At 38.1% G+C, this 23,682-nt stretch overlaps 4 protein-coding genes across 4 annotated transcripts; 2 read left to right on the forward strand and 2 right to left on the reverse strand.

Annotated features, from left to right (window-relative positions):
• Positions 1–2,578: 2,578 nt before the first annotated feature.
• LOC127790914 (uncharacterized) lies at positions 2,579–3,277 on the reverse strand. Its single transcript, XM_052320645.1, has one exon. It carries the CDS (start codon positions 3,275–3,277, stop codon positions 2,579–2,581), a length of 699 nt encoding a protein of 232 aa, XP_052176605.1.
• Positions 3,278–8,442: 5,165 nt separating this feature from the next.
• Positions 8,443–9,649, forward strand: LOC127790915 (uncharacterized). The gene is made up of 3 exons (XM_052320646.1): positions 8,443–8,544; positions 8,612–9,101; positions 9,198–9,649. Exons 1-3 carry the CDS (start codon positions 8,443–8,445, stop codon positions 9,647–9,649), a joined length of 1,044 nt encoding a protein of 347 aa, XP_052176606.1.
• Positions 9,650–10,800: 1,151 nt separating this feature from the next.
• On the forward strand, positions 10,801–16,467 carry LOC127790206 (uncharacterized). The gene is made up of 6 exons (XM_052319507.1): positions 10,801–10,957; positions 11,048–11,074; positions 11,172–11,234; positions 15,817–15,895; positions 15,981–16,026; positions 16,133–16,467. The coding sequence occupies exons 1-6, from the start codon at positions 10,916–10,918 to the stop codon at positions 16,140–16,142; spliced, it is 267 nt and encodes an 88-aa protein (XP_052175467.1). The 5' UTR covers positions 10,801–10,915; the 3' UTR covers positions 16,143–16,467.
• Positions 16,468–16,772: 305 nt separating this feature from the next.
• LOC127790205 (D-3-phosphoglycerate dehydrogenase 2, chloroplastic-like) lies at positions 16,773–20,464 on the reverse strand. Its single transcript, XM_052319506.1, has 5 exons — positions 19,746–20,464; positions 18,731–19,107; positions 18,521–18,631; positions 17,865–17,960; positions 16,773–17,781 (listed from the first exon to the last, which is right to left on the reverse strand). Exons 1-5 carry the CDS (start codon positions 20,389–20,391, stop codon positions 17,110–17,112), a joined length of 1,902 nt encoding a protein of 633 aa, XP_052175466.1. The 5' UTR covers positions 20,392–20,464; the 3' UTR covers positions 16,773–17,109.
• Positions 20,465–23,682: the final 3,218 nt, after the last annotated feature.

Below are 23,682 nucleotides of genomic sequence, written 5' to 3' on the forward strand. Positions count from 1 at the left end.
TTGTTTTCATATTATATGTTTGCATCGCAAAAAAGTCGTGCCAAAAATATGACATGTATAACAACATTTACGTTGAATTTAACGATTATATCCAAATTTACTTATTGGTCGACAGAAATACCTTTCTAGTATTGCATTAATTTTATGATAAAAAAAAATTAATTTTAACTTGTTTTGTCAAACAATATAAATCCAAAATCTCCCGACAATCTAGGGGATTTGGTCGACGATATCCTCAAATAACCCAAAATATTCTACCATTTTTTTAAAAAATATATATATAATAGTCATGTCCATTTGGTATGTCTTTGGAGCCAAAACAAAAACTACATATTTATCAGTAATAGTGCAAAATATTTATGTAAGAAAGTTAACCTATATGATGGGTTGGTTACATGAATGATATTTTTTAAAATGACAAAAAAAAACTATAATTACATTTAATATACCTTTCCTAGTTTTTATATTTATATTTATATCTTATATTATAAATTATATTTTATAATATTTTAGTGTGCTAAACATCCATTGCCCTTTTCTATAAATACATTGGATTAAGTATGGTGATGATGATTTTGAATATCTCTACAATGGCATACTTAACAATTAACATGTATCTTTTATTTAAGATTGTCATGAATTTTTAGATATTTGTTCATAATTTTTATTTTTTGTTAAAAAAATGGATGTTGAACATGTTGTTCATAAGATTATTTTTTCTCCAAAATTCTAAAATTAAAATTAACAGGATGATTAAATACACACACATATTAATTCATTTAATTTGAATGTTGATAGAATTTGAAGGTATATCTAGTTGTTAAAAAAATGTAATTTTATAAATAAACGTACCTTAATATTTTATATTTCAAAATGCAATAATATTTATTTTTAAAAAAATTAAAAACATATTTTTGATGTTTCAAATTTATAATGTAAAATTAAAAATTAAAGTTTGTATTATTTAATTAAAAACTCAATCATTTAATAAAAACTAAAATCTAAAAATTAAAGTATATTTTTTACAACTAATGGAGCATTAACTTCTTTTTCCTTTTTATTCTCTACTCAACAAAGTCATTTCCGCAATAATCATTAGTTTTATGCATTGTTCTTTTTCTTTCTCTATTAACAAATCTAGATTGATGGACAAAATAAAATTTAAACACGGCGTAAATAAGTTGTTTTAATTATTTATTTCAATAATCATCAAACATAGTATATTATTTCAATAATCATCAAATTAATTGAATCAAACCAATCAGAGTTGTCAATTCAATTAAGTTATTTGCTTTGTTAGTTTGATTCAATTCAATTAGTTTGATAAAATGATCGAACAAATTAAATCAACTAAAGTATAACAAACGCAATTATTTTGAACATAATATATATACGTATTAAACCCTAATTCTAAAGTAGCACACTCCCCTTCCCTCTTTACGATTGGTCAATCATCACCAATTAAGGCTTTATACAAGGGTGCCCCTCAGATGTGAGGGTTCTAAGCAAAATTTTATATGGGCTCCTATATCTAAGACGAGAGGAATGCTAGATGCAGTCGCACGCACGAACTAGAGGCTGGAGCAAAATGGAAATGAAGATTTGTTTTGGGGTTGAAAAGTTTTTTTATTATATATATAATATTACATAAATATATATAAAAGTGGCCCTGGCTCTGGCAACCCGAGAAAAAGAAGATGGTGGTTTTCAAATTTCTTACTGTAGGCGCCTGTAGTCTGCCGCCTACATCAAATTAATTTATTATCTTCTTTTTATTAGTTTAATTTTTTTAATCTAAAATTAATTAAATGAAATCACCTTCCGACGACAATCAACTTGAGCATAGTGTCGTGAGAGCCAATTCATACCCAATAATAAGTCAAAATCCTGAATCACCAAAACAATAAGATCCCCTAAAAATACCTGGTCGTGAATCCCAGTCTCGCAATCCCTGGCCATCTCACTCCCCAACAAGATCGTCCTTCCCGGTGTCGAAACAGACAAATCATATGGCAAGAGGTTACATGGAATCGGGATCTTATGCAACAGATGGGATGCTATGAAAGAGTGGGTAGAACCTGTATCAAATAGGGCACATACGTCGTGACCATGGAGAAAAAAGTATACCTTGTACCATATCACTGCCCTCACCCGCCTCGGCTGCTGTCACCGCAAACGCCTTCCCCTGCATCTGTACCCTCTCTGTGGGCCCTGGGCGCTGTGCAGCTGGAAAGGGTAATGGTGCTCTTGGACCCTGTGCCCTAGGTGTAGACTGTCTTTGAGCTGGTCTAGGCCTTACTCTACCAGTCCGTAGCCCTCCAATATGTGCTGGCTGGGTACACACGTTCGCTCGATGGCCTCTCTGCCCATAGCGAAAACAAATGATATCATGCCCGGTAGTTGGTGTGGCTGGTGCAGCTAGTATAGCTGGTCTCGGTCCCTGGGGACAATCCCTCCTCAAATATCCCGGCTAACCACAGTGATAACACACGTCCCGACGCACATCCCGACACTGCCCCTGATGTCTCTGCCCGCACTGTCGGCACGGTGGAAACCCTTAACTCTTACTACCCGCATCTCATTTCTTCTTCTTACTGTTGCTCCCTGTGCCCTTCATGACTAACTGGTCCGACCGAGCCTCCAATCGGTCCCGCTCCACTGCATGGGCCCGCTGGACAGCTGCAGGAAAGTCGGGTGCCTCGATACCAACCATGGCGTGACGAATCTCTGGTCGCAATCCCCTCTGGAACTTGCTGACTCTACGAGACTCAAGGGTCACTAACTCTGGAGCATAACGAGATAACATCACAAACTCAGTCTCATACTGTGTGACTGTTTTGCTTCCCCACTGCAACTCGATAAACTCTAATACTTTTTGCTCTCTAACCCAAGCAAGTACATAGGTCTTATTGAACGCTACAACAAACTGTGCCCATGTCAGGCCCTCATCACCATATCGTTGTCTGGTGGTTTCCCACCATCGCTCGGCATCACCTCGCAACAGAAAAGTCTCTAGTCTAACCCTGTGGGCCTCTACACAGCCTATAGATCGCAAATGCTTCTCCACTGCCAATAGCCAGTTCTCGACCTCTGTCGCATCGACGCCACCACTAAACTCTGGTGGACGTAGGGCCGTAAAATCTTTAAGTAATGCAGCGCCAGAACTATCCCATGCCCCTAGCGTACCTGAGTGTGATGCCTGGGCCGTAGTAGTCCTACCATCATGATTGCGCTCCTGATGTAACTGAGATGCCTGTAAATGTGAGTGTATGTACATAAATGTATATTGACAATGTACATATGCATATATTACATATATAAATGTGTGCTTGTGTATAAATATATGTACACAATTTTTAAAATGTGTAATTAAATATTGAAATTTAAAAATATAAACTTTTATTTATAGTAAATATTTATGTAATGGATTTGGATCTAGTCTAGATCCATCAAGGTGTAGATTTATCGGGTCCATTTATATATAAAAATAGTAAATCTAATGAACCTAGACTTAAATGGATTTGGACTAAATCTTAATGGATCTATAACAAATTCAATCCATTGATGAGTATAATTTTGATGGTAACACAATAATTAAGGTTACATCAAGAACATATGACCAATTTTATTAAGCTTATGTCCAAACGGAGAGGTCTATGCCACATGAGCTTTGTGTGTTGGCCTCTCAAGTTAATTTAGCCTAGCAAGACAAAAAGTAATTTTTATTACATTTTAAGATGTATCTAATTAAATGGAAGTGCTTCATGAAATAGGTCTAATTCAAATGATAAACCCTTATAGATCATGTAACATCCCTAATTTTGAAAAATAATTAGTTTATGGATTTTAAGGTGATTTATTGAGTTATGTGCGATTTTGAGAAAATTAATAAATCATTGAATCGACAGTAGGAAATGCATTGGGACTTGGATATCCAGGAAAGAGGGTATGAGATTGGTGAGCATCTCGAGATGAGGCTAATGATGCTGGAAACAGTCAAACTGAAAAAAAATAATTTCTATATAAGCTCGAACAGATGTTGGTATCGAATGTAGGGGACCTCCGGGAAGCTGAGGGGACCCTAGGGGTGGTTCGATTTTGCCAGTGAGGCAATCCTAAAGTATTTTTGGGTGGAATAAAAGTCCTGTGTAGGTGCACAGGCGAAATCGACCTTGTCAAATAATTTAGAGTTATTAATTTTTGGTTTTAAGTATCTTAATGATTATTAATTTGAGGATATAATTGCAATTATTCAATGCATAAAGTGAGATTAATAATTTAATTGAAGAATTTATAATGATTTTAATAAATTATATATGCAAATTATATATATATATATTAGTAAATGAGTGAAGGTCAAGTTCTAATATTTAATATATGTATTTATGTGTGTGAAGTGTATGTGAGGTGGGCGTGAAAGCCAAGGCTTGGCCATGATGATGGAATTATAAATATATATATGGAGTGATGGCCAAGAAGAATGCAATTATAATATGTAAATAATGTAATTATTATATGTATATATAAAGTGGCGGCCAAGTGATAGTTATAATTAAAATATAATATTCATATATATGTAGAGTTGCAAATACTCTTGGAACTTAAGGAGAAAATGAATGATAGACTACCAAATGATGCCTAGGAAATTGAAAAAATAAAATAATGGTGTTTTGTAGAGGCATAATTAGCCTTGTGTCTTGTGAGGGTAAAACAATGGATGAGACCGTGGATTTGGATGTGGAAACAAGAGGCAGCTAAAACTATTGGATTTGGATATGGAAACAAGGGGCAGCTGAGACTAGAAATAGGTGGGCATGGGAGTTAAATGGAAGGCATGAAGTAAGAAAGCATGAGAGACGGCTGACAGCTTGGAAGGGAATTTTCAACAATGAGGTATATTAATTTCAAAACTAATTTATAGTTAAGCTAGTTAACTTGATAACCTCGTTAGTTAGTAAATTAACCTAGTAAAATAATTTAATGGTATTTATGGGAGGATTTCAGTAGAATGGTTGTCATGGATTTATTTAATTAATTTTGTTATACATACAGGGATTTTGAGTGCGTCAACGGTACAAACTATCAGGCGGCACGTATCTCGAGGTAAGGGTTTAATATGCTTTATGTGTAAATTATTTTTGTCATGGCTTGCATAAGATGTCGGGGGAGTGCCTAGGCATGATACTGTGAATTTTTGACCGTGGGAGTCTCGAGATAGGGTCTTGGAGGAAACCACTAGGGGCCACCTAGAGCCTGAGATAGGTGCAGTAGACAGGCTTGCATGCATGTTGCACTTCATGTTTATCTATGATGTCATGTTTAATAATTTACTGCATTGCATATTACCTTTACTGAGTCTAGGACTCACCATTTCATTCTCACTAATCGCACAGATAGTTCGGGGTCCGATAAGGGGAATGCGGTGTATGCTGAAGACCAGTTGAATGATGGGAATGGCAACCCATGACGGGAATGCGACCTAGTAACTTGTGTCTGTCATGTAATTATTTTGTGGTTGTGTTGAACGTTGTTTGTATTTACCAGTTGGACTTGTTACTTTTAATGAGTACTTTGTGTGAGTAAATTGTGATATACCCTAATTGCAGTTTATTAATTTGCTCATAAAGCACAGGTCAAATTCGAGACTCGAGTGTTCTTCCGCTGCAAGTAAGTCTTAGACCTCGAGTTCTCGATGGCCGGAAGCGGTGAAGCCTGGACCCCACCCAGGGTGTCCACTTTATTTATCCCCTTATTGTTAGGGCATAGCCGGCCTCCAGAATGGGACCTACTGACGTAACATTGGGTTACGGTGACACCCGATAGTGGGGACGGGGCGTCACAGTTCATAACGTAAATATAACATTTTTTTTAGTGCAATTTTGTTCATTTGTGCTAACCACCATTATATTTTTAGTTCCTCTAATTTTTTTCTTAGTTCTCCAACAATCGTCTCTTGTTGTCTCGCTTATTGCGTGTTGATTGTTACTACATCTCTCAGGGAGAAGAAGAATGTAATAATGGTCTGCGCGCGAAAGGCGAGGCAACAAGTGGCAAGGCAGCTATAGGTGAGGTGTCAGCAGCAAGAAACGATTATTGGAGAAGAAAAGGAACAAACAGCTAAGGAAATGAGAAAGATAGAATATAAGAGATAGGATAGGAGATGAGGGAAAAATATGCAATTTTTTTTAAGCAAAGCTAACGGGGTAACATTCACCCTGCTAAAGGGGTGAACAAAATTGCACTCATTTTCTCTTTCCTTGTCTCTCTCTTTCCCTCATTCTCCATTGTTAGGTTAAAAAAGAATCCAAGGTTGAAGGAACTTGACAAGCCTATCTAAGGTCAAGCAATACAATGAACCAACTCAAAGTCGAGGAACAAAATGAACTACATTCAATAGTAAACTAGCCTAAATGTTCCTTCAATTAAATGGATCCTAAACTTAAGTTCCTTCCATGGAACCCCAATAATGGTTCCCAAGGTTTAGCTATGGCAAACCAATAGATGGTGGTTATGGGCAGGGACGGAGCTACGCCAAGCCAAGGGTGGGCAATTGCCCACCCTGCTTTTTAAAAAAATGTTATTATATATATAATTTAATTTTTTTTTTGAATATTGGGTAGTAACACCCCACCCCACCCTTCACCCAACCCAACCTCATTCTCTTTCTCTCTCTCCCTCTCTCTCTCACCTACTATACTTGGACAGTCGAACAGTCGGTCCGTCGGATGCCCCCATTGCCACCAATCATTGCCGTCTCCTCCACCTCACTCACTCGGCTACTTTCTCTATCTCTCTCCAACGTCTCTCTCTCTCTCTCTCCCATACCGCACTAAAGCAAGAACAAGAACCCACCCTAATTCGACCACAAATCAACGTTTGATCTTTGATCCAATCGTATTTTCACCGTCAAAGTGCTCCGACGTATAAGGAGGTAAGTCTTTTCATCACAAATCCATGATATATATGTATACATGCGTGCGTTGGGTTTGGCCGGAAGTTTATGCTTAGATCTAGGAAGATTCGGTCGTTAAATTTTATTGATTTTTGGGTATGTTGGTCAGTGGGAATAAGGGTGTCGGGTGGTTGCCTCTGATTGCCAGGAAACCATCGGCCACAGTCGGCGGCGCCACTACCAGTGCATTGGGTTTGGCCGGAGGGGGCTAAGATATTTCTTTTATACATTATAACATTTTAATTTAATTATAACATAATAAACAAAATTTGTGGAAAAACTTTACACGTTAGGTTCTTAACTTGTGAGGCTGTGATTGTGTGACAATGAGATTTTGTTTTGTTTGTATAGGTGATTCAATACTAATTCAATCCATATGTGATTATTGTATAAATCTTTGACTTTAAGTTTCTTGTCTGAAGGTTAGTGTTTTTTTTTATATATATTTTATGTTGTTTGTTTCTCATTTTGCTCTATATTGTTAATTCTTTTGTTTTCAGTTTTTATTTTCTTCTCTCTTTTTTTTTTTTTTTTCCAAATCCAATAGTTTATAATCTCTAAAATTTTTTATTTCTAATACTGCTAGCGAAGTTGCTTTGTCTTAATGAGTTTTTTTAGAAAAAAATTAAGAGATTGAAATATGTAGAAATCAAATTAGTGGGAATTTATGTATGCATGAAATTGCTGGGTTAGTTATTGGAGGCCACTTCTCACTTATGGAAAGAAACAAAAATAATAAGAGTTAAATTTAATATTACTGTTAACAGCTTGGATAATGCTTCCATAATAGCCTCACTCTTAACATCTTGTTGTCTTCAAATGATTAATCCTTCAATTACATATTTGAAACTATGTTTACTTAGAGATTGAGTTTTTATGTTAGTCATTCAATTACATATTTGAAATTATGTTAATTTTTTATTCTTTATTTAAATTTAATATCAACAGTTATGGAGAGATTTTTCAAAAGAACAACCCCATTTTCTATTGAAGAGCAAAATGCTAATAGAAAAAAATCTAATGTTGCTGGAAATCAAAGTGAAATTGATATTGTTCGACAAGAAAGTAATATTTGCATAGAAAGTAATGTTATTCATAATCAAGTGAAATTCATTATAAGGAGATATTCAGGTTGAAATGGATGTTAGCGGTGAAGATATTCATAATTGAATTGATGTTACTCAACTTCCTACAGATCTTAGATTACAAATTCCAATTATAGAATATGATGTTAATGTTCGACATGAAATTCGAAGAGCATACATACAATTAAGTCCTTGTCAACCTTGTAAGCATAAATTTCCACAGACAAAAATTGAAAAATCAACATTGAGACGTTTCCAAACTTCTTGGTTTAGTGAATTTCCTTTTTGGTTAGACTATAGCATTAAAAAGATGCAGCATTTTGTTTCTATTGTTATCTTTTCCAACCAATTGTGGAATGAGGAGGTAGTGACACTTTTGTTGAGAGGGGATTCTCAAATTGGAAAATGAAAGAAAAACTTCAAGAGTATGTTGGAAGTGACAATAGTCCACACAATAAAGCTCGAATTAAGTTTGAAGCCTTTATAAATCAAGAGAAAGATATTCGAGTAATTTTCTTGAAGCAATCACAGCAAACACGAAATGACTATCAAATTCGTTTGGGTGCATCAATAGATTGTGTTCGATTTCTTTTACGAACAAGGATTTGCATTTCGTGGACATGATGAATTTGAAGATTCAAATAATCAAGGGAATTTTCTTGAACCGTTGAACTTTTTGGCAGATCATAATGATGAGATTAAGGCAGTTGCTTTTAAGAATGCTTTTGAAAATCTCAAACTTACATCACCTGACATTCAAAAAGATATTATAAGTGTTGCTACTTTTGAAATAATAAATGTCATTATCAACAAGATTGGTGATGGGTTATTTTCTATTTTAGTTGATGAATCTCGTGACATTTCAGTTAAGGAACAAATGTCTATTATTTTGCGTTATGTGAATAAGAAGGGATGTGTAGTTGAACGTTTTGTAGGTATCGAACATGTTTTGAGTACCACAGCTTTCTTGCTTAAGGATGTTATTGATAGTTTATTTTCTAGATACAAATTGAGTATATCTAGTTTGAGAGGTCAAGGTTATGATGGAGTTAGCAATATGCAAGGTAATTTTAATAGTCTCAAAGCACTTATTTTAAATGAGAACCCAAGTGTTTTTTATATTCATTGCTTTGTTCATCAACTTTAACTGGCTCTTGTAGTCGTAGCAAACAAGCATGTAGAGATTGAAACATTCTTTGACTTGATTGATAGAGTTGTGAATGTTGTTGGAGGATCAGCTAAACGGGGTGATTTTCTTAGAGAAAAACAAAGACTCCAAATTCTTGAAGCACTTAGTCATGGTGAAATGTCAAGTGAACGGGGCCTTAATCAACAAACTACTCTTAAGCATTCTGGTGATACACGTTGGAGCTCTCACTATGGTTCTTTATTGAACTTGATTAATATGTTTTCACCTATAACTGATGATCTTGAAATGATTGCTAATGATGTTCCAAGTTCTGGAAAAATAGGTGAAACACGTAATTTGTTGAGTTTGATAATAACATTTGACTTTGCATTTAGTCTACGTCTTATGAAAAAGATTTTAGGAATGCTAAATGAATTGTCAAAGACAATAAAAAGAAAAATCAAGATATTGTTAATGCCATGAAATTAGTGAAAATTTGTAAATAACAGTTTCAAACAATGTGGGACAATGGATGGGATTCTTTTTTGGAAACAGTTTATTCTTTCTGTCATAAACATAGTATTAATGTTCCCAACACGGATGATATTTATAAACTCTAGGTCGTTCATGACGTAACACTCCAGAAATGACAAATTTGCATTACTTGCGGGCGGATTTATTTATACAGTCATTGTTATGCAACTTCAGGAGTTGAATGATTATTTTTTTTGAGGTAAATAGTGAATTATGCCTTTGTGTGACATGCTTTTATTCTCTACTTTTGATAAGAATAAGTTAATTCGACTTGGTGATTATTATCCTGAAGATTTTTCACCAATATATCTCTTAGTGCTTGATGATATACTTGAAACATATATTATTGATGTGCGTACTAACAAAAATTTTGAAGGACTACAGGGTCTTAGTGATCTTGCACAAAAGTTGATAGGGACGAAAAAAATGATGTATATCCATTAATTTACAAACCTTTGACACTAGCATTAATTATTCCTGTTGCTACTGCTGCGGTAGAAAGAGTATTTTCTGCCATGAAGCTTGTCAAGATTCAGATGCGCAATTGAATTGGAAATCAATGATTGAATGATAGTTTGATTGCGTATATTGAAAAATGTGTATTCAATGAAATTGATAATGATGTTATTATGCAACGTTATCAAAATATGAAAACGCGTCGAGAACAATTGTAATAGTTTATCGATATATATTTTTTAATATTATATTATTATAATTTTTTTTGTATTATTTAATTTTTGCCAATGCTACTAAAAATTCTTGACTCTGCCCTGGTTGTGGGTAGGCATGATACATGAATATCCAATTATTTTATTATTTTGAATTATTGACAATGAAACAAATTTGTAATTTATGCATAATAATAATAATAATAATAATGTTCAGAGTTAAAGGCAATGTATTGAACTGATGTTTATAAGAAATAATACCTCAATTTATGTATTATTTTCTTGTTTAAAAAATTACAATTTATAATTACTAATTTTAGAACGAACATATATATTTTGTTTACCAGGCCATGGTCCGGCAGTATTCATTCAAGGCCAGGCCGGGCCGGGCCGGGCCCATTGACCTGCCATACAAAATCCGATCAAAGTCACCAGAAAGAATCCATATTTCTAGGGTTTTGTTATTTGTACATCTGAGACCCTGTAGCCTCTCCAAAAGTTTTCTCAAGAAGACAGACTCCATCACCGACTGTAGCAGGTAGCAGCCATGGCTTCCACCAAAGTCCAGAGGATCATGACCCAGCCGATCGTAAATCTCTCCCCTCCTCTTCCGTATCTCGTTGTTTCAAAGTATCTCTGCATTTTGTCCAAGTTACTGATGTGTTTTTTATGGTTTCAGAATCTTATTTTTAGGTTCCTTCAGAGTGTAAGTTCTCTACTTTTGCATTTTCAATTTCGCACATATTTTTGCGCCCTTCTTTGTGGTTTGGTAATTTCATGTTTGGGGTACGTAATTGCAACAGAAAGCTCGCATTCAGATATGGCTTTTCGAGCAGAAGGACTTGAGGATTGAAGGCCGGATTATTGTATGTTTGTTCTACTTTTTACAACCTATTTATATTCCCCAACTTTCTCTGCTCAGCTTATTGGTATGTGAACTTGTTTTCTCTGTTATTCTACGGAAAAAGGAAAAACGGTGCGTTAGGGCTTTGGTTAGCAGCACTCAAGCTAGATATTGCGTTAAATTTGGGGAAGTTGTTACCATGTCTCTGCAATTATCGATGCTTTACATAAAAAATTGTTTTGTGGCTGTGAATTTACTCTCTATGGCGAAGCCGTCTTTGCTCTACTTTGGTTTTAGGCGGTTCTTTTTGCCCACAACTTGTAACAATCCAGGGTGGACTTATATTAATGCTATGTTTTGGAACAAGATTGTTGATCGAGGAACAAGTGAAAGAAAAATTTGTTAATGGTTATATAGTTCTTTTATGGACAAGTGCACTTATCATTTGCTACCTATTCCTGCACCATACTCACTGTGGATAGGAAAAAAAAGAAAAATGGTTTCAATTCCCTTATTTCCCTTTACTTTCGTTTTCTGTCTTCTTTGCAAATCCTAATTTCAGAAATGGCGTTAGTGTTATTGTCAATGTGAAATTCCCTCTGGCACTAAAGTTGAATTTGTAGCATTTCTTGTATGTAACTGATAAACTGGAATAACTCATGGGTTATTGTGGAGACATGGGTTTTTAGAAGGATACGAAGGAAATTGCAGATGGAAGGTGGTTAATCTTCCGAAGGGTTAGGATATGCTTGAGAAACAAGATGAGACAGTCTGAACCTTGTTAATACAGTTATACTCTTTCAAGGAAGGGTAAATTACCAAAAAATAATAAACTTTTAACTTAATTTCAATTTTAAAACAAACTTTAAAATTTTCAACAGTATCTCCAACTCAGTGTTCAAAAATGCGGCCTAGGCGGCCCCTGGCCGCTGCGATTAAGGGCAACTTGGCACCCCTAGGCGCTGGGCCCGATAGATCACAGGCAGCAGCGCCAAGCCACTTGGGTCGCGCGTGGGTGGTTCCCCTTCCCCTCTCTCTCTGGTTGTTCATTGCCTGGGTCGTTTCTCTCTCTCTCTCTCTCGCCTCCAATCTTGTCTCTTGGCCGTTCTCTCTCATCGCCGATCTCGTCTTTCTCCGGTACGTATGATTGCTCCTTGTTGCAGCAAGCACCTAGCGCATTTTAGAACACTGCTCCAACTTATTTTTTAGTTTCAATATTGGTATATTGTTACTCTCTGCTTTTGCCTTGAAAAGGCTGATATGGCACCGTAGAATAGCTGACTGGATGCTGATGTGGCAAGAGAGAGGGGAGAGAGAAAGACCCTCAATTGGAGGGAAACACCATCTGATGACACTTCACCATGAAAGGTTGGTGAGGACCATGAGATGGTGGCTGAAATCTGGTGGTGACCATGGCTGCATTGTCCGTGGGAGCAGAGTCTTTGACATACATGCTGTGATTGTGATTTGTGTTAATGGCAATTGGAGGGAAACAGGTAGCAACAGTTAATCCTCAAAAGTCAAAGAAGAATCCAGTTTGAAACAAAATTGAGACCAAGGAGATGAGTCGAGAACCACCAAAAATAAATAAAAACAGAGAACTATGCAACTAAATCAAAACCCCACAAAATGGAAAAATCCCCATTTCGGGGAAAACCAAAAACGATAGACAAAAATGGTCAACTTTTCTTTAAAAAAAAAAAGGAGTGCAAGAGACAATGATACTTGATGGGGATCAAAGGTGGTTGTGATTCATCATGAAGTTGGAAGTGGTGTCAATGGCAGAGAGCCGTTGATAGAGAAATCAATGAAGAGAGTTAACCAGGGGAAGAGAGACCAAGTTGACGGCAAGGGAGATTGACAATCAGGGAGGTGTTTCCCTTAACTGATTGATACTTCATTTGAGGTAAACAAACTAGCAGTGTTGGGTTCACAAAACCCCAACACCCTTGGGGTTTTTTTTTGGACAGCACCACCACCACCACCACCACCAATGGTAGTTTATTTGCCTATTTTTATTTTTTTCTCTTTCACTCCTTTTTTCCATCTCTTGCAATGTTACACCCCCCTCCGCGAGTTATGTAATTGGCCATGAACCCTAAGCTAAGACTTAAAATTCACGAAGCGTAGAGTCCTTCCATATTTACATAATTGAAATAACAAAAAATAACTAAAACTTTAATTATCCCAAACTGAGTCCATTGATAATCCCCTGATCCAAGTCCATGTCTAGTCCCCTATTCCTGCTTACCTGAAAAATGTGTTAGGGAGATTGGTGAGCTTAAAGCCTAGTGAGGGTCACCTCTGGATACCAAAATAAAGAATTTCATACATATACACAACAAATTTCAATTCATAAATATTTACCAATATTCCCCATGCAACAAGTATCATCACATCATATCACATGGTGTAGCTAACAATTTTTCATGATGTATAAAACATCAATTAACCAAGGGAAACTACAATGCCATTCCATAATCAATTCAAATCTCAATGGACAGCATAGCCCTGGATCCAATTGTTGTACAAGGGGACTCAATAACTTACCTGGGATCCACCCCCAAGCCACTCACCTAACACCCTTGCAGAGAAAATCTACAACTGTTCAGCAGCTTTACTTCTCACTCATGTTCATAGCTAAGTTTAATGATTTAATCCTCCTCTAAGTTGTATTTATAGGCCCCTTAGGTTTTATCCAAATTTCTTTTGGTTTTGGATTCAGTTTCCTCTTTTATTTCTAATTCCCTAATCAGTCATAATCCTTATCAATCCTAACAAGCTAATGCATAGGTTTTTCTTCTTATTTATCCTCAAAATTTACATTAAGAATCCTAATCCCTTTTTTTTAACAAGGAATTAGTTTGTTTCCAAACTTTAGATGAATAATATCCTCTTCTACAAGGAAATGATTTGTTTCCAATTCCTTAATTAATCCTAACCCTTATCCTTCTAAAATCATATTAAGATAATATCCATTTATGTTTCTGATTTCTCTCTCAGTTATCCCTTTTCAAATTCTCTTCCAATAAAATATATAATAATTATGATTTTTCCATATTCATCCCAGACTTAATCAAGCTCAATTCAAAATTCTGGCCCCATTTAAATCCCTTCACAACTAGGGTAATCCCTCTTATCTCAATCTTCATTCAGAATCTGAAGTTCTGAACTCATTTCCAATTTCTTTGAAATTTTAGATTATCCTAATCTACAATGGCTTTAGAAATCCTATTTCCTCTTGGATTTTGGTTTCCCTCTTATTTGTCTCTTTGTAAAAATTTGGGTGTTAAATGCGATGTCAGCTTCTAGCTCTTTTCTGGTGTCGCTTCAACATTTTAATGGCAAAAACTGAGGGTGATGGTGTTCCACAATTGTAAACTGAGGGCACAGGATACCCCTCTGATTTTAATATTTCTACAATCCACAAAACTCAGTCAAATTTTCACCATTTTTTCAGATTGCTGCCACTATTTACACATCAAAAACACAATTATATGAGATCCCTTACTGTTTTGTCCCTCATTTCAATGAAAATGACTCAACCAAAGGTTTTGAATCTCTACCGATCCACGTGATAGCTAGATCATCCACTGCTTGAAGCCTTAAGCACGCCCTTCTGCCACACTTGGCTTGTTGCACCTTCAAATATCAGCCACTGACAGTCCAATTTCATCAAGCGGGCACCCTTCTTCTTTGCAGGTCCAAATCCAAGTTTGGATCTTGCTCTGGTTTTCAAAATGGCTGGGTTATTTTGGACATATTTCAAAGCGGTAAAATGGACATTTTTGTTGACAAGCTTATTTTGGGAAGATTATATACATTTATGCTGACATCAGTGGATATTGTTAGGGCCTTTAGATGGTTACTTAATGGGTTTTTTGTTCGGCATCTGCAATGTCTAAACCTCAGGGGTACCAAGCACAATTTTTTTATTTATTTACCGGTTTAAAAAATATTTACTGCTTTTACGATTTCGATTGGTAAGATGAAGACATTGATTCACAATTCCAATATCAATTTGGTAGTTATGGTGCTTATCATTCATGTTGCCTATTGAATCTAACTTAATCTGTGCCATTTATCTCAGTGGTTGGTGGCACAACATGCAAATCCTGGACATCTAATCACACTTAATAGCATTGGACATATCTGTCAAATGAATGCAGAGAGAACTTTGTACTGCAGATTTAAATTTGTTACCATCCTAAATATTGAACTCTCTTTCGTCTTTCCTAAAGAACATAATTGATTTGTAAGATCTGCTTTTGGAAAATTTTCTGTTACTGATTGCTTTTGATATACTTCCAACTGAGGTGTTCTCTTGTACATACTTGGTAAGGTCATTTTGTAAACCAGAACATGCGCATCTCCTTGTTGGAATAATGAAATATGTGTTGGAATAGAAGTGAGTGAATGACATGCTTATTTATATGATTGTTGGGCATCCAAATGGTATCGATATGCTTGGCTCCAGCTCAGTACTTTGACTTGTTGCACTGCGATCAAAATAGATATTAACTTCGCTTCTTCTTTCCTGTTAAGTTGATCTTTATTTTTTTATTTGAGCACAAGGTTTGATATTTTTCATTTTATGTTTTCAGGGGTTTGACGAGTACATGAATTTGGTTTTGGATGATGCTGAGGAGGTCAACATAAAGAAGAAGAGCAGAAAAGCTTTGGGTGGGTGACAAACTTACTGTTTGTGTTTGACGTTTGCTTCCTTGTATCACCTTCTTTATGACGTGTGTTACTGGTTTGTGTTCAGGGAGGATCCTTCTTAAAGGGGATAACATCACGCTGATGATGAACACGTATGTGACTCATGATTCACATTTTTCATCAACACACTCATTGGAAGCACATTTCCTCCAAATGTTACTCGTTTGTGTTTAATATCATATATACCTTTTATTGCAGGGGGAAATGATGAGAAAATTCAAATGGTGCTCAGAATGGCAGGTGTTTTTTGGTTGGCATTGGTTGCGGAGCAGGGGAATTGAGATAGTATGGACATTTGTTTGTGTTGATGTACTTTTAGATTCTAAAACAGCAAGATTCTTGCATATCTTTGTATATTGCCCTTGATCTTCCTGAGACTGGGTGTGTTGATTGCGTTGATCTTACATTTGCTTCTTCCCCCGTAGCCATAAAATTGACAAATGGGCGAGATGTTACAAGTGCTGCTGCTTTTGTAGAAACCCAGAATTGCTACAAGTGCTGCTGCTTAAGATGAATTGTTTTGTTGAGTGTGTGTCACTGTTGATTTCTCTGGAGCCGAGTGAGGTTCGAAACTTCTACTAGACACCATATTTAACCCAAGGAGGTGACAATGGCAACTTTGATATGGCTTGAAAGTTTGAAGCCCTTGAATCAGAAGGCAGACTGGTTTGCAGTAACAGTTAAACGTTTTGAAATTTCTTATGTATGCATTATTGTGCCATTACTCTTTAGCAGTAAACATGATAGGTGGTTGGATTGACCAACTACCAAAAGAAAACATTTCACTTAAACAAAATTACAACTTCAAAACCACCCCTTGCACTGCCAGAATCGGAAGGAGTTAAAAGACCCAATAAAGGAGATCATTCATGAACTTGAGAGACTCTAGTTCTACAAGCCATACACACCGCTGGTGCAACCATGTTTACAGCTGGTGGCGGCAATGAGAAGAAAGAATATAACAAAGACAAAAGAAAACCACCCTTATCTTGCCTTGCATTGGAGCATCAGGTTGGGGCAATCAAAGAGCAGGGAGGCAGAACTGGCCACTTTGTGTGGCAGTAGCTTTATTCACCATGAACACACTACAAAACAACATTCTAAGTTAATTATTGTCCTAAAAAGAGTATGGTAAGGTCGTCGGCCCATTCTTCTCCGCCACAGTCGTGCTGCATCTAAAGTTTGAGGAACACAAACTCTTCAATTGCAGCCACTTCCCCTATCTTCCTGAGGCTTTCTTTGTCCGGCTCCTCATCCACACCAATTGCCATGATGGCCTTGGTCCTCTTAACAGTCCTCCCCACGCTCATGAAGCTCACATTGCAGTTATTCTCCGCAAGAATGTTTCCGACCTGTCCGATCATGCCGGGCTGGTCCACCTGCCGGCACAGGATGAGGTTCCCTTCCAGGCTCACATCGACGTTGAAGGATCCTACACTTGTCAGATGAGGTATGCCGTATTTCACTCTCCCCTCGATTGTAATATCTCCATTCTCGGATAAGGCACTCGCAAACTTTGAATCCACGTTACTAATCTGGACTTGAATCTTGTCGACAGGGCACTCGGGGGAGGAGTCGACAACCACCCGCTCCTCGCTGATCCGGAGGCCTTTCTGCTTGGCTGTGAAATCTGCATTCACCAGGTTGACAAAGGAGTTGGATATAGGCTCGATGATACCTTTGGTGATCATGGCCCGGAGAAGCCTGGTGTCTAGGTCATCCGGGTCACGAGCCGACGAATAGACCACCTTGACGGACTTTATTCCTTTCCCCCCGGCCACCAGCTGGACGGCTAGCCTGCCCAGCTTCTCGGCAAGCAGAACATAAGGAGCCAACTCTGTGATCACCTACCCAGGGACATGCAGCAATTAATTAGCTGCAATAATCGGAATTGAGAATGAGTGGAGATGATGGTGGTGATTTATTTTACCTCAGGGGGGACCATGGGAGCATTCACAGCAGTTGCAGAAAGCTCCCCTCTTAGGGCTCCAACCACTGCCTCTGCTATTTCAACAGCTACCCCTTCCTGAAACAACACAAGGTTTCCTTTCCTTTTGTAAGAGACCATATCACAAAATCTAGAGCAAATACCATTGATGCAATGGTTTTTGGTTCGGGTTCTATCAAAAGTTTAGATTAGGCCAATCACGATAGCATTTCTAGAATTTTAGACCCTTTACCAACCAAAGCCAGGCCCCATCCAACTTAATTAAATTTGAGTTAGCTCTTGATTTCAAAGTTCATGAAATTATGTCAATATTTTATTAACTCATTTCAACATAATTTTTGCCCCCCCAAAAAAAAAGAAAAAAGAAAGCCAAGAAAATATATTTTACCAAATATTAAAAAAAAAAAAAAATGATGTTATACTACTTGAATTGAGTCATATATCTACAGATCAAATAATCTGAGTCACAAGTAATCATCAATCAGACAGAGTCCAACATATAGAACAAAAAGCATACGAAGTTAAAAGAGGGGAAAAATAAAAACAAAAAAGGTCTAATCAAACTTAAACAGGTTACAGGATTCAATTGGAATCTTGATTTGACCCGCTAGTGGTGATTGGTGAGAGTGCAGTTATACCTGTGCTTCTTTTGTGCTAGCTCCAAGATGAGGCGTTAGCGTGACGTTCTCAATCTGCAACAGTTTGCAGTCTTTCGCCGGCGGCTCCTCCGTGAACACATCTAGCGCCGCCTGTTAATCGCGTCATCACCAAGAACAATTCAATCTTGGCAAACAATTGATAAGAACAAACAGCGTCATATATTCTCGTCACACGAATCAAAATCATACCTGTGCGACTACACCGCCTTCGAGGGCCCTGACCAGTGCATCTTCGTCGATGACGCCGCCGCGGGCGACGTTGACGATGCGGACGCCCTTCTTCATCCTGGCGAAGGTGTCGTCGTTGAATATCTTGTTGGTGGCCGGAGTGAGCGGCATGTGGAGCGAGACGAAATCGGCGGTGGCAATGGCCTCGTCGAAGGAGACAAGTTCGACGCCGACGGCGCGGGCTCTGTCTGCCGGAGCGTAGGGGTCGTGAGAGATCACGTTCATGCCGAGGCCTTTGGCGCGCCGGGCAACTTCGGATCCGACCTTCCCGAATCCCATGACTGCCAGTGTCTTGCCGACAAGAGATACTCCGACATACTTGTTGCGCTGCCATTTCCCTGTCAAAAAACATGTGGCCATGTACGATCTATTATTATACATTCTTGGAACGCAGACTCGTCAATTAATGTTTCAATCACAAAATTACAAAAATACCCATAAACTTACCTAAACAAGTGCAATACTTAATAACTCAGAAATAATCCCATAAACTCACCTAAACATGAACATGTGCAATGGGTAATAACTCATAAATAATCACATAAGAATTTGGGTGCAGACTCTTATCATACATAAACCCCGATTGCAAAAACAAAAATCTTATCACCAAACCCAACCAATTCGGCCTTCCGCTGCTTTGGACCTAGATTGACAACCTTGCCTTTGGCTAGCATGAGATCCAGCAGAATACATAAGGTGGGAAGTAATTTAACAGCGTTGTGACTGAGTTTTTTGGCAAGATCTTAGGCGGGAATCCAAATAAATTCTACCCACAAGCAGATCTACATATCTGGAGATCAATCAAATCAAGATGGCCAAACGGGCAGAGAAAAATTCAACAATTACTGGGCACATTTCTACTCATCTTCACTTGATCAAACACCCAATTCCATGTTGCAAAGTTTAATTTGAAGCTTGCATGGGGAGAGATTAACAGATCTTCCAAAAAGAAACAGAGAAGGAATGGATTGGATACCCGACTTGGTGGAAGCATCGGCCTGGGCGACGTTTCGAGCCATGGAAGCGAGCAAAGCGATGGCGTGCTCCGCCGCCGCAATGGTGTTTGCGGTGGGCGCGTTCACGACGAGGCAGCCGAACTCGGTGGCGGCCTGGAGATCCACATTGTCGATGCCGACGCCGGCCCTCCCCACCACCTTGAGCCGGCCGCCGGCGGCCTCGAACACCCGCCGAGTCACTTTGGTGCCGCTCCTGACGATCAGGGCATCGAATTTGGAGATCTCAGAGCAGAGCTGCTCCGGCGAGAGGTCGTACTGGCACTGGACGTCGCCGAAGCTCCGGAGGAGGTCGACGCCGGCGTTTCCGAGCTTCTCGGAAACCAGGATCGTGGGCCTGGTAGTTTCGGAAACGCGATCTGGGTTTCGCCCGGTGGAAACGGATTTGGCAGGGGATTCGATGGCGTTGACGGCGGCGGCGGCAATTCGGAGAGGTTGATGGGGTGGGCATCGGAGATGGGTGTGGTGGTGGGAGAGGGTTGGGAAAGGGGGGTTGGAGCTGCAGAAGGAGAGGTGAGAGAATTTGGTGGAAGAAGAAGGAGAAGTTGTTAAGGGAGAATTAGGAGAAGAGAGAATTGGATTCGCAGGAGAAGCGGAAGCGGAAGCCATGGTTTTTGCTCGTTTTCTTTCTCTCTTTCTTTGTCTGTCTGTCTGTCTGTCTTGGTTAACGTTGGAAGAGGGAGGGGAGAGATGTTCTTATAAACCGGCTTTGACCACAGAAATTTAGTCTACGCTTGCGTAAATCCTTTGAATTAAGGTTAAAAAACCAAGGGAAACTCTTTGCTCCACGTCATTTTTAATTTACCCAATAATATCTATTTATACTTTTAATTTTGTTGAATCAAATTTTTTAGAAAATAATAAATTTCATACACCATTCTTTAACATTTCATTAAGAGCTACTGACCAACCCAAATCCCATACAACTTTGTTGAGTTTTATAAATATAAATCACTTATCCTCTTGTGGTTAACAATACTTTTTTTTTTTAAATTTTCAAGACGTGTATTTCCTTTATTATTATAAAAATAAAATTAAACAAAAATTATAAGTGTTAGGCAATGGCATCATCGACCACTTCCTTTAAACCCAAAAATTTGGGTTGCTTCCACCGTTGATAATGTTCTTAGAATTCCAAAAACCAATTGCATCAAGAGAGAGACATATATGGATGACCCATGGCTCACCATACTAAATCTAGCAAAACCTTGATGTGCAAGGTGATGATGATATAAATAAGGGGAATGATAGCGTTGAGGTCAGTAAGGATGATGAGATGTCGAATCGTGATAGATTAGATAATTCGAGTTTTAGTGAGATTAAGAAAAAAATAAAATCTAAATCGAAATCTAAGAGAAAATAGAAGAGGAAGCAAGATAAGGGCATGAAGAATAAGGGCCCATTTGGTTTGGGCTCGAGGAGTAAGCAGAGTCTGAATATCCCATGATGTAGGTCACATCATGGAACATTAGGGGCCTTAATAAGGCCCTGAAACAATGGGAGGTTCGTTGTCTCATTGCCTATAATAAGTTATTTGTAGTGGCACTCTTAGAAACTAGGGTCTAGGAGAATCAGACGAGATATGTTTCTCGTCTGATTATACCTTTTCGGGAGTGGGTTTTTTTATTTTGATTGTTGTGAAAATGGTTGTATTTGAGTAGGTTTTGACATTTCTGTTGTTAATGTGGTTTTTAAGTAAGTTTGATCAGTTTTTTCATTTTCATCTTTCTAGCAATTTTCTTCCCATCCCATTTTTCTTAACATATTTTTATGTTAAGAATAAAAAGGTGGATTAGGAGAGGTTGTGGTCTTCCTTTAGGAGCGTTGGTTTGTCAGTTTCTGACGACACATGGCTTTTCATGGGTGATTTTAATGTTTGTTAGCTTGTCTTTGAGATGCGCCGTGGCAACACATCATTTTCTCTAGGCATGCGACAATTTGATAATTTTGTTTATGGATTCCCACTTTAGGATTTGGTTTATAGTGGTTCCACCTTGACGTGGAATAATAAGCTATTAGGGTAGGATTGCATTTTCAATAAGCTTGATAGAGCTCTTGTTAACGATGACTGGCTTTCTTAGTATCCTCGTAGCAGGGCTTTATTCTTGCGATTGAAGATTTCTGATCATAGCCTTGTGGTGGTTAGTTTGTTTGAGTCTAACTGGTTTAATGAGGGCTCATTTCACTTCCTTAAGCATCTAGTGGATCATCCTTTGTTCCTCAGCAAAGTGGTTGCCAATTGGGCTATGGGGGTTTGTGGGTACCCTATGTTTTGGTTGGTTCAAAAACTGAAGACGATGAAAACTACTATGAAGCTCCTTAATAGTTCTAATGGTCATGTTATTTATATAGGAGTGGATATTCGTGCTTGGTTGTTTCAAGTGCAATAATTCCTCATTGATAGCCCTCATGACTTTTCTTTCCATCAAATAGAGCTTAGAGTTGTGTGGGGAATATTCGACTGCTTTAGCTTAAGTGAGTTTTCTTGTATTCGAGTGTGGGTTAAGTGGGTTGCAGAGGGGGACGTATGTTTTCATTTTTTCTTCTAAATCATGATGGCTTGTCGTAATCACCATCATATCCTTAGCTTGGAAATAGTGGATGGCTCGATTGTGGATTCTAGTGAGGAGGTAGTGGGCATCATCGGGGACTATTGCCAACAACTCCTCAGTAGTAGTGCTTGTGTGGCCTATAGTTTCCATCATGGAGATGTTGCCCCTTTTATGGATAAGCAACTAGCTCGGGATCAATGGGTGGGGCTTACAGTGTTAGTGACTTTTGAGGAAGTTAATCAGGCTCTCTTTAGTGACTTTTGATGGGTTTACTGTCAAGTTCCTCCAAAAGGCTTGGGAAGTGGCGAGTTTTGATGTGGTAGAGGCTGTTCATAGTTTTTTTTCCGCCACGGGTTACATGTTAGGAGAGATTAATGCTACTTTCATTAGCCTCATCCCCAAAGTCCCTCACCTGGAGTCCCATAGTCAATTTAGGACAATTTCTTGTTGTAATGTCTTGTATAAGGTCATCAATACTAATGTTGGCAAATAGGCATAAGGTGGTGCTTCCGGGGTTGATGGATGAGACCCAAGCCACTTTTGTGCAGGGTTGGTTGATAGGTGATAATGTCTAGTTGGCATAGGAGTTAGTCCATCAGTATCACCTCTATAAGGGTCCCTCGCGTTATGCTATGAAAGCAAACATTGCTAAGGCTTATGATTCTGTGGAGTGGGATTTCTTTCATGTGGTCTTTCATTTGATGAATTTCTCTAATCAGTTTTGTGGTTGGCTCAAGCAATGTGTGACAACCCCTTATTTTTCAGTTAAGGTTAATAGACAATTGCATGGTTTTTTCTCGGGAGGTCGGGCTTAATGTAGGGAGACTTGTTATTGCCCTACCTTTTCATTCTGGTCATGTAGGTCCTGCAAGGCATGGTGCGTCAGTATTCCCAGTATGTCAACTTCCAGTTTCACTTGAAATGTGAGTAGACGAGGATGGTAATGCTCATGTTAGCTGATGATATGTTATTATTCTCTCAGGGGGATCTCTCATCTGTTAGCATCTTAAAGTCTTGTTTGGAGAGGTTTGATTCTTTGTCGAGTCTTCGAGCTAATCCCTTGAAAAATGATTGCTTTATTTCGTGCAAGGATGGGGCCTTAAGGGAAGATCTCTATCTTGCATCGAGGTTTAGAAGGGCTTCGCTTCCCATGAGATACTTAGGGGTTCATTTTTTGTACACCGAACAATCTTATGGGGATTGCAAGCTTATATTAGATAAGGTGAGGAGTAGAGTGTGCTCATGGTGTAGTCATTCTCTATCTTGTGGCGGTTGACCATAAGGCAAAGGTTTCCTAGCAAGACATATGTTATCCTAAAGAGGAATGAGGTTTGGGTTTAAAGCCTTT

This window comes from Diospyros lotus, chromosome 14, assembly GCF_014633365.1.
Source record: "Diospyros lotus cultivar Yz01 chromosome 14, ASM1463336v1, whole genome shotgun sequence".
In the NCBI taxonomy this organism is placed as follows: domain Eukaryota; kingdom Viridiplantae; phylum Streptophyta; class Magnoliopsida; order Ericales; family Ebenaceae; genus Diospyros; species Diospyros lotus.